This window comes from Nicotiana tabacum, chromosome 18 (genome assembly GCF_000715075.1).
Source record: "Nicotiana tabacum cultivar K326 chromosome 18, ASM71507v2, whole genome shotgun sequence".
Classification (NCBI taxonomy): domain Eukaryota; kingdom Viridiplantae; phylum Streptophyta; class Magnoliopsida; order Solanales; family Solanaceae; genus Nicotiana; species Nicotiana tabacum.
In genome coordinates this window covers 46,938,989-46,950,873 of record NC_134097.1, presented here as the reverse complement: position 1 = coordinate 46,950,873, position 11,885 = coordinate 46,938,989, and the positions used below count along the sequence as shown (strand labels likewise).

Below are 11,885 nucleotides of genomic sequence, written 5' to 3'. Positions count from 1 at the left end.
TTCTCTAATAAATTTGGAGGCTTACCTATCAACAATTCACGAGCAAATAAATTTTTGGAATGTTTAAATTATTGTCATTTAACTGATTTCGGATAAAAAGGCAGTCGTTACACTTAGACAAATGGTAGACATAATAAGTATAACATTCTTGAACGAATTGATCGTGTTAATTCAATTATGAGTGGCTTACAAACTATCCTGATGCTTTAGTTACACATCTCCCACATACACATTCTGACCATTATCCCCTGTTATTAGAATTAAAACACTGTGTTTTACTTCGAAAAACAATTTTTAGATTTGAGACGATATGGACTACATATCCTCAATTTCCTAGTATAGTAATCAAGCATGGCTGGATAATTTAATGTTACTTCCAGCAATAACAAATTTCACTGACATGGTCCAAGAATGGAATACATCCACTTTTGTTAATATCTTTTAAAAAAAGGAAGATTTTGGCTAGATTATATAGTATTCAATCTTCTTTAAACTACCCTACTAGCCAGTTCTTACATAATTTAGAAAATCAATTAAAACTAGATTTTAACCACATATTAAAGCTTGAGGAGGACTTTTGAAAGTTAAAATCCCGTATTAATTGGTTAAATGATAGCGATGCAAATACAAAAAAATTTCATCTTACAACATTAAATCGTCGAAGACATAATCGTTTAACAGCTCTACAAGATCAAGGGAGCAACTGGATCACTGATCCACATCTCATTAGGAATAATATTACACATTATCAAACCCTTTTCAACACCCAACAAATATCTTCTAAAAAACACATCACAATACAACCCTCTAATGTTTTAACCCCTCATGATTGTTTGTTATTATCCCAACCTTTACAAGATCATGAAATTCTAACTACACTCCATTCCTTTACACAATTAAAAGCACCTGGACCAGATGGTCTTCATCCGCTTTTTTATTAAAAATATTGGGATATCATAGGCAGCTCTGTCAAGTATTTTTGTCATAAAATTTTCCTAGATCATCAAATAAATCCTGCCATTAACACTACTTATATTTGTCTAACTCCTAAGCATAAACACGTTGCTACAATATCAATATCGCCCTATCAGTCTTTGTAATACTATTTACAAAATTATCATCAAGATAATCATAAATAGACTAAAACCAATATTGGAACACATTATTCATCCTACTCAATCTAGTTTTCAAAAGAATAAAAGAGCAGTTGATAATATCCTTATTATTCAGGAAATCATTACACAATTCCAAAGATTGAAGGGGAATAATTTAAATGTGCTTCTTAAATTGGACCTTGAAAAGGCTTTTGACAAAATAGAATGGTCTTTCATTCATAACTCTTTACTCACTTTAAATTTTCCTCCAAATTTTATTAAATTAATTATGTCCTGCATAATAACAACCTCAACTTCAATTTTAATTAATGGAAACCCTACTGAATATTTCACACCAACTAAAGGCATACAGCAGGGGGATCCACTATCACCTTATCTTCTTATAATTTGTCTAGAAATGCTCTCACGCAAAATTAATATGCAAGTGGATTACAAAAATTGGTTACCATTAGCTTTGGCTAATAGAGGTCCTCAACTATCTCATTTATTTTTTGCTGACGATATTATTCTCACCGTCAAAGTAACACCTACTACATGCCAATCAATTCTTCATACATTGGCTCAATTCACTAAATTATCTGGCCAAACTATTAACTTTGACAAGTCACAAATTTTTTTCTCAAGAAACTGTAACACTACTACTAGAACCTCTGTACTACAACTTTTTCACATGAATGAGGGAAAACGTTTTGGCAAATATCTAGGATACCCTATTTTCATAAAGCAACCAACAAAAAGGGATTACCAATTCTTAATTGATAATTTTAAAACTAAGTTGGCAGGTTGGAAAACCAATTTTTTATCTAAAGCAGGAAGGACTACTTTAATTCATTCTACTTTAAATCACCTTCCAAATCATCTTATGCAATGCGTTAAAATTCCTACTTATATACTATCCCACCTCAATTGTTACCAAAGAAATTTTCTCTAGGGAACATCTCCTCAGAAGAAAAAATTATACCTCATTAAATGGAGCACACTTACTCAACCCTTAGCCCAAGGGGGTTTAGGCATACAAAACCTAGCTACTAAGAACAAAGCCCTACATGCAAGTCTTGCATGGCGACTATTTCAAAATCCACACCAACTATGGGCACAGGTACTCCTACACAAGTATCTACGACCTTCAAACTCCATTAAAACCACTGTCTCCTCTACTTGGCGCAATATCATGAATGGTTGGTCTCACTGTAGGCTAGAATATAAATGGAATATTACGAACGAACATCATATCAAATTCTGGTCGGACCCTTGGATCCGGCCTAATTTACTACTTCGTAACTGTCTAACGGGACCTCTCCCTTGTCTTGAGGAAAAATTATTAGTCTCTAACTACTACTAAAATCATAAATGGTACCTTGACAAATTACCTTTTATTATACCAAATCAATTATAATTTAACATCCTAAATATCTACTTGCCTTTTTCACCTATAATACATGACCAAATTTACTGGGCTAATATAAAAAATGGTCAATTTTTGATTAAATCTATTTATACTTCTCTTATCAAATTCATGCCCTCACAGTATTCTTATAAGTGGATTTGGACACTTCTCATTCCTCCAAAAATATTTTTTTTCCTCTGGTTAATTTGCCATAATAGATTACCCACAATGGTGTACCTTATAAATTTAGGAATCTTAAATTCATCTCTATGCCCACAATGTCATCTGGCCCCTGAAAATATCACCCATCTCTTTTTTGAATGCTTACATGCAACTCAATTGTGGAATGACCTTCATCACTTTTTTCCTCATCCAAATTTCACTACATCCCCAATACCTAATATCAATTGGTTACACCAATTTATACACATACCTATTTCATCTACTCCCCATCAAATACCTTCTACAACTTTTACCCATTTGCACTATGGCACATTTGGATTATAAGAAATAAGAATACTTTTGAAAATCAACGAATTCCTTTAAATATTCCTTTCATAATCAAGATGGCAGCAGAATACTACTTCCTAACCACCCCAAAGTCAACACATAAGTATGTAACTCCTCTATACATAAAATGGCATCCTCCAACAGGTTCTACTTATAAATTAAACATTGACGGCTCTTGCTCACATATACAACAACGGTTTGGTATTGGAGGCATTTTTCGCAACCATCAAGGCAATTGGATTTTAGGTTTCTCAGGTAAAGCAAACCCAGGTACAAGTGTTCAAACATAACTTCTTGCACTCCTTATGGGGTTAAAACTGGCAGTGCAACAGCACCTCCAACCTCTCATTATCGAAACAGATGCACATGCAATCGTAGGTATGTTTCACTCAACTGCTATGCACTACACTAACATCCTTAACGATTGCAGGTTACTCCTCCTACAGCTGGATAGCCCTCCTATATTATCCATCTACAAAGAGCAGAATGGTGTTGCAGATACTTTAGCTAAATATGGATCCATCCATGCATAGGAGCAGTTCATACTTTTTGACATACCACCATCTTTTGCAGAGTCTCCATATCATCATGACTGTAGCGACATATTATAAAGGAGGCTTGTTCCAATAACTTCCAGTATTTCAATACCACTGCACTCTGCTACTAATAGTTTGTGTAATAGTAGTAGAAACTCTAATGATATTAGTGTAGTATCTAATTTTACTTTCCAGTCTACTAATGCTTTCCCTGGAGGAAGCTTGTTTGTTAACCCTAGTTTTGCAATTATGATGCCTCTAATGCATCTATTACATTCTCATGTAACTGGTTAGTTTATATATAATATAAGTATATCTTTTTGACAAAAAAAATGTGTTAGTTCCCATGCAATTCAATAATGAGTAGTAGTAGTAGTGATACCAAAAGATATCATGGGAAAGAAATCAAACCCTTGAGAATAAAAAGGCATGTGGGAAAATGCCAAAGGGAAAAAAACAAAAAGAGAAGAGAGAACCCCGAATTCATAAAATTCCCTTCATATGTTTGTTCTGGAAAATACTAGTATATCCATAAGATTCAAGGGCGCATGCCTATCGAGCTGACGCCATCAACCCCCACACATTCGACTTCCTTGGCTCCTCTTTTGAAGCTGCAAAACTATGTAGAATCTCTTAACATTCATGTTTCTCAAGAGATAGTACTAGATTCTAGTTTTATGCTTTTCTTGATTATATTCTATCCATCTTGAAAATATTCCAAGAATATAAAAAAAAAAAGAAGAAAGGAGTAGGATTCAGAGTGTATAAAATAAAAAGAATTTTTTAAAAGCATTATTTTTTTAAGTTTGCATGGAAATCTGACAAATTTCAGTATGCAGATCAGATCTTAATGTAACTTTATGAATTTAGTGTTTTTAGTCTTCTTATCCCCTCTATTACCCCCACTTGTCATCATTGCAGTTGAGGTGGCGTGGGGCCATTGATAGGTGTAGGCTAGCTCTGCTTTTTAATCGTTATTTGATTAGTAGGATACATTTACTACTACTACTACTTTTTAGGGTATGGCTCAACGAAAGTTTCTTTACTTGCGCTATAAATTTAGTAGTAGTACTTTATTACATAGTTCGGTTAAGGGTCTGATTTGCCCTTCTACTATCATAAATAGGTCTTATTTATCTTCCGTTTGAGTTTCTTATCAAAAATATCCCCACTGTTATACTTTTGTTTTACATTTGTCCTTTACCCGTTAAATACACCCTACCATATTTTTAAGGGGCACGTGGCATCATTTGATTGGACCAGACGACCCGCCCCATTATTTTAATTAAAATCCGCCCAACACATCAATATGTAAGCTGAAAGCAGATTTTGTAAACTATTTTCAGTCCATCAATATGTAAACAGATGCAGCTTATGTCTACTGATAAATATATAAACAGTCCATCAATATGTTTTCAGCTTATGCATTTCGTTTACCAAGCTAAACTATTACCAAAACCTGATCCCATAGTACCTAAAAGAACCTAGAAACAGTTATGTTTTCAGCTTATGCTTGAGTCCAATCAACTAAACTGATGGTGAGCAGAATAATAGAGAGAACGTGAATCAAAAGGAGAAACCAACTATGACTTCATGGGCAAAGCTGTTTATATGGAACAGATCTACAGAAAATCATATTGCCCTATCCTACATAGCACCTCAATTAGTAGATGAACAACCAGTGTTCAATTAACAAAGGAGGTTGATAAAGAGGTGGAGAAATGTACTGGTTCTCTAATTGCTTAAGTTATTGGGGAAATTCATGGATGCAATATCGTGAAAAATTACATTGAAAATAACGATGGGTCTAGGTTATTAAAATAATGTGGCAGGCGGGTTTTAAGTACTTGGGTCGGGCGAGTTTTAATTAAAATAATGGGGCGGGTCGTCTGGTCCAATCAAATGATACCACGTGCCCCTTAAAAATCTGGTAGAGTGTATTTAACGGGTAAAGGGCAAATGTGAAACAAAAGTATAATGGTGGAGATATTTTTGATAAGAAACTCAAACGGAGGATAAATAAGGCCTATTTATGATAGTAGAAGGGCAAATCAGACCCTTAACCATACATAATTTTATGGATCTACTTTCTTTATCACTTGATTGCTTTTTGGTGAATTTGAGTAGAATTAGCTTAATATACAACTCATCCCCAGCCCCTCTGGCTAATAAAAAAGAACATACAGTATTCTCTAAAAGAAAAAAATATGGGCAAAATTCATGGCTTGTCTTTGATACAGTACGGATCTCAATAACACTTATTCATGCTTCACATCGATTAATTGTGCACCCTCTTATATGAAAATTGGATGGCTGCAATGGTTGAGCAGGGCAATCTATATTGGTGAAAACATTAATATGACACGTGGATTAATAATAATGGTGACATGTGGCATTTGAATGTGATCAATAAAGAAGAGTGATGATGTGCGGATAAAATACCCACATGATTTATTACAAAAAATACAGTATTTGACAATTGAGAAAGGAGAAATAGGCACGGGATGCATGAAGACTATAAAAGGGAAAGATGCATAAATAGTTATGAATATAGAAAGGGAATCAGCAGTATCCCTGATTAGGCGCGATCGCTTATTATTACTATAACCTTTACAAATAATATAAGCAACGGGTAATTAATATAGTTCATGCTAGTAACGAGTAGGAATTATGTGAGGGGAAACCGTTACTTATTGTATCCTTAATATAAGCGCCCTTAACTTATGTTGTAGGATCATCAGAAAACTCACGAATATATGCAATTGGTCTTTTACCTTTTCTCTACTTAATTGAAGATTCCTTTCGCAATTCGTGGGGAAAAACAACAATCATCAATAAGATTTCTTTCCTTTGTTTATTGAATATTGAATTTAAATTACTTTTCACTCTCTTATTTTTGGAAAAGTAAAGTAAACTTGGTTATTGGAAATGCAATTTATTTTAACATTGACTTTGACCACAAAAACTATTTTTTGGCTAACAAATTAGTTCTGTTACTGGAAAGCTAGTAATCTATTCGCTTTCATATTTTTATCTTTAGCTAAAAAGTATGTCTTCTACTAGCGAAATTGTTCGGGTGGGTGAAGTTTTTCAAGGAATGCAATAAGGTGGGACTCCACCACACCATACACTCATAGGAACCCCAAAATGCTCACAAGATAATTCACCTGAAAGATCTATTACTCGTAATGCTGGTCAATAAGTTGATGAGCAAAGAAACGAGCATGACAACTTGAGGCAGATGATTGCTCAACAAGTTGGTGAAGCTTTTCGTGCTTGTCACGACCCCAAACCCGGAACCGGTTGTGATGGCGCCTCTCACGAAGACAAGGCCAGCTGACACCTCCGATTTTCCAATTATTAGTAGTTAAGCATTAAGAACAGTCTAAACATGATATAATAACTCCAAAATAACAGTTAATAACATAAATATGAGGAAGAACACTCATACACAGCTTTAACCAGGGTGTCACTAGTCATGAGCATCTATAAGTCATAATACAATCTGGCTAAATCCATAAACTAGTACAAGTGTCTGAAAAGGAATAGAAGCAATAAAGGAGTAGAGACATGGGGCTGCGGACGTCAACAACTACCTCATAATCTCCGAACGCCTCGCCTGAAACTGGAGGAATCAGCACTCGGGAGCGGAACTAGCAATGCCTGAATCTGCATACAGGGTGCAGGGAGTAAAGTGAGTACTCCAACTCAGTGAGTAACAAATGTAAATAACGACTGAAAGTAAGAAAACACGTAAGGCACAAGGCATTCTATAATGAAATAGTAAAATCATTTAAAAACAGTAAACTAATAAAAAATCAAGTAAAATCCTCTTTCAACAAGTAAAGAAGTAATTGCCAGGTAATTAAGGTAAAGTAAACAAATAGAAGTTCGCCACTCGGGCACAATATCAATAAATCTGCCCCTCGGGCTCAATCTCACATCACAAGCGCAATAACAATCCATCTCGTGGCATCAAACTAGGCCCTCGGCCTCATATCAATCAAACCACCTCGTGGCGTACATATCTCAGGCCTCGGCCTCCAATCAGTATCAGTGTTTCCTCACAATATACGCCCTCGGCCTTACTCAGTCAAAAATCCTCACAAGCCCCTCGGGCAATAGTAAAATAGTGTTTCTCAGCCCAAACATCATTTAAAACATCATTTAAGGCTTAAAACTGAGTAAACATAGCTGAGTATGAAAATATTGAAAAATAACATGACTGAGTTCAAGTAATAAGTCAAAACAGTGAGGAAATAGTAATACGTTTCAGTCAAATGCGCGGTAAAATTATCAACCGGAACGGACCAAGTCACAATCCCTAATAGTGCACGACCCCATGCTCGTCATCAAGCATGTGTCTCACCTCAATATAGCACTACGATGTGCAATCCGTGGTTTCAAACCCTTAGAACATCATTTATAATCATTACTCACCTCGAACCGGCTAAATCTCTAGCTCGCGACGCCTTTGCCCCTCGAATAGGCCTCCACGCGCGTCAAATCTATCCAAAATCAAAACGAGAACGTCAAAATATGCTAAGGGAACAAAGCCCAAGCAAAAACAACCAATAAAGGGCACAAATCCCAAAATTACCAAAACCCGACCCTCGGTCCCACGTCTCAGAATTCAATAATTTTCACATCAATGGATTCCTTATCTCCCCACGAGTTCATACATACCAAGAACATCAAAATCCATCCATAAATGACCCTTCAAATCCCAAATGTTTGATCTCTAATTTCAAGCCCTAGCTCTTCAATTTTAGGCTTAGATTTCATGATTTTCTAGGTGGAATTCACATAATAATCGAGTTTTTTTAGTCCAAGAATCTTACATCCAAGTGATTCCCCTTGAATCCCTCTTCAATCTCCTTCAAAAATCTCCAAAAACGACCAACTATGGAGGAAATGAGCCCCAAAATCGCGGACAAGACGAGTTAAAAACATTCTGCCCAGACCTTAATTTCCTCCTTCGCGAACGCGGTCAAACACTCTCATTCGCGAAGTACAAACTTACTTTGACCAATTTTTCCTCTATGCGAACGCGACATGGCCATCACGAATGCAATGGTTCCTCAACCTTACCTTTCGCGAATGCATACCCTTACTCGTGTATGCGAAGAACAAACATGACCTCAGACCAGCTGACAAAAAAGACCCTAAGCGAACGCGACTACACGCCCGTGAACGCGATGCACAACCTCACATCCCTTCCCGAACGCGTCACCTGCCTCGCGAACGCGAAGGCTAAACTTTCACCTCCCTCAGCAGACTCTTCGCGAACGCGAGGGTCCTCTCGCAAACGCGAAGACCAAAATGTCTGCAACTGCTGGAACTCAAAATCTGCAATTTTCTTAACTTCCAAATGATCCGATTGACCACTCGAAACTCACCCGAGGCCCTCGGGACCTCAACCAAAGGCACACACATATCCTAAAACCTTATTCAAACTTGTTCCAATTATCAAAACACCTCAAACAACATCAAATCACCCAAAACACATCGGATTCAAGCTTAAGTTTCTAAAATCTTCTATATTCCGCTTTTGATCAAAAACCCAACCAAACCACGTCCGAATGATCTGAAAATTTGCACACACATCCCAAATGACACAATGAAGCTACTTTAACTCTCGAAATTCCATTCTGACCCCTATATCCAAATCTCGCCAACCAACCGGAAATCGCCAAAATATCAACTTTGCCAATTCAAGCCTAATTCTACTTCGAACCTCCAAAACCCATTCCGATCAAACTCCTAAGTCATAAATCACCTCCCAAAGCTAACCGAACCATCGAAACTCACATCCGAGCCCTCTAACACACAAGTCAATATCTAGTTGACTTTTCTAACTTAAACTTCCTTAAAAGAGACTAAGTGTCTCAAACCTTACCAAAATCATTCCGAACTCAATCCGACCAACCCGATACCACAAAACATGGATAACAAAGCATAAAGAAGAAACAATGGAGAAACGGAGTGGTAACTCATGAGACGACTGGCCGGGTCGTCACAGTGTTATTTTAAATGGATTTCCCATTGTTGTGCAGACCCCTCCACCAGTAATACAACTCTGAAAAACCCTCGCTCAAGACTTGAAAACTTAGGAAGTGGAGAAATGCCAAACTATTCTGGAACCGGAGGGCCAGGTACACCAAATAATTCTAATTCAAAAAGTTTGGTACTAACCTTGCAGAAACAGCTCAAGGAACAAAATGAGTGGATAAAACAGATACCAGGAGTACCGTACGTGATCAAAGAAGTGGATATTGACAAATATTCGCAACAACCTTGGAAGCCGAACGCAACACCGTTGCCCATTCTAAAAAGTTTAAAATGCCCGATATTCCTAAATATTATGGAACTATTGACCCAAGGGATCATGTTACCGCATTTACCATAGTAGATAAGGGAAATGACTTAACTAAGCAAGAAATTTAATCAATTTTGGTGAAAATATTTGGTGAAACCCTCACAAAGGGAGCATCAACGTGGTATTCACTCTTACCTGAAAATTCTATTGAATCTTTTGTTGAGCTTGCAGATTCATTTATCAAAGCACATTCGAGAGCCCAAAAAGTAGAAAAAAGAATGGAAGATAACTTCAAAGTGAAGCATGAAGTCATGGCATTGCTCAAAAAATTTGTAGACAGATTCCAGCGTGAGAGGATGATGTTACCGCGTGTACTTGATAACTGGGTAGATATGGCATTTGCAAGTAATCTGAATGGGAAAAGTTTTGAAGCCACGAGAAGATTAAAAGAAAGCCTGCGAGAATTTCCTGCAACCACCTGGAATTAGGGGTATCAATGGATAATTTAAAATCGACTAAACTGATCGAACCGTATCGTACCAAACCGACTTTTAGATTTCTTTTAATAAAATAATTAGTTTTTATATAAATATATACCCATACCGATAATTAGGATAGGTTTTTTTATTTTATAAAAATAAATCAGAAAAATACCGAACCGTACTGAATAAATTCACAATGTAAAAAATATATTTATATAAGTAGTTTAAAAATAATAAAATATTAAATTTTTTCTTGAGCTTTGAAATAATGAAATAGTTACAAGCCAACAAGTAATTTAACTCAAAATCCTAATTCCCAAACTTATTATGCCACTCCTATTGAAACTAAATTATTTCAAACATATTTACTAGCAAGACACAAGGTATTATAGCGATTGTGAGTAGCAAACTACAATGTATTGAATATGTTTCGTTTCGTATGATTTTGATTTTGACTAAAAATCTGTAGAATTAGTGAATATTCTCGAGAAAAGGAAGATTAATATAGCTTGTGTACAGGAGGCTAGGTGGGTAGGATATAAGGCACGGGATGTGGACAGGTTCAAACTATGGTATTCTGGGAGGGTGGGGGACATGAACGGGGTAAGTATCTTGCTTGATAATGACCTCCGTGAACTAGTGGTGGAAGTTAGGAGGGTGAATGATAGGATGATGATAATTAAGCTAGTTGTTGGAGGTTTTACTTGGCACATAATCAGTGCGTACGCACCCCAAGCAGGCTTGGATGAGGAAGTCAAGAGGCGCTTCGGGGAGGATTTGGATGAGATGGTGCATACCGAGAAACTTTTAAAAGGAGGAGATTTTAATGGCCACATTGGAGAGACTTCTGTGGGTTATGATGATGTGCATGGTGGCTTTGGTTTTGGAGATAGAAATGGAGGAGGAATGTCTCTACTGGACTTTGCTAGAGCATTTGATTTGGTGATAGCAAACTAGAGTTTTCCAAAGAAGAGGGAGCACTTGGTCACCTTTCGGAGTTCAGTGGCCGAGACTCAGATTGATTATTTACTTTGCATGAAGTCTGATAGAGGCCTTTGCATGGATTGCAAGGTCATCCCGAGTGAGAATCTCTCGACCCTTCATAGGCTCCTAGTCATTAGACCTTGAGATCACGAGGAAGAGGAGGAGGAGGGCGATGTATAGCCAACATAGGATCAAGTTGGGAGCCTTGATGAAAGATAAAGCACAAGAGTTGGGGGTCAAGCTTTTGATTATTGGGGCATGGAGGAATAGTGGGGATGCAAGTGCTATGTGGACCACAACTGTGCAGTGCATTTGGGAAGATGCGAGAGAGGTATTGGGGGTCACAAAAGGATACCCTGGTGGTCACAAGGGAGACTGGTGGTGGAAGGGAGAGGTGCAAGGAAAAGTGAAAACCAAGAAAGCAGTGTATCTAAAGCTAGTGGAAAGTGTAGACGAGGAGGAGAAGAGGGCAAATAGGGAGCATTATAAGTAGGCTAAAAAAGAGGCAAAGCTAGCATTACGGTGGCCAAGACTACAACTTTTAGTCGTGCG

General features: G+C 37.0%; 1 protein-coding gene across 1 annotated transcript; it reads left to right on the top strand.

The window, feature by feature from the left end:
* The first annotated feature begins 10,145 nt into the window (after positions 1-10,145).
* Positions 10,146-11,306, top strand: LOC142172499 (uncharacterized). Its single transcript, XM_075236130.1, has 2 exons — positions 10,146-10,272; positions 10,819-11,306. Exons 1-2 carry the CDS (start codon positions 10,146-10,148, stop codon positions 11,304-11,306), a joined length of 615 nt encoding a protein of 204 aa, XP_075092231.1.
* The last annotated feature ends 579 nt before the right edge of the window (positions 11,307-11,885 follow it).

Bases quoted from the DNA above. Each gene is read 5' to 3' on its own strand.
- LOC142172499 (XM_075236130.1), top strand. From the start codon at position 10,146: ATGGAAGATAACTTCAAAGTGAAGCATGAAGTCATGGCATTGCTCAAA. The intron at 10,273-10,818 runs GTAATCTGAATG...AAAAATCTGTAG, and splicing joins GGTAGATATGGCATTTGCAA to AATTAGTGAATATTCTCGAG.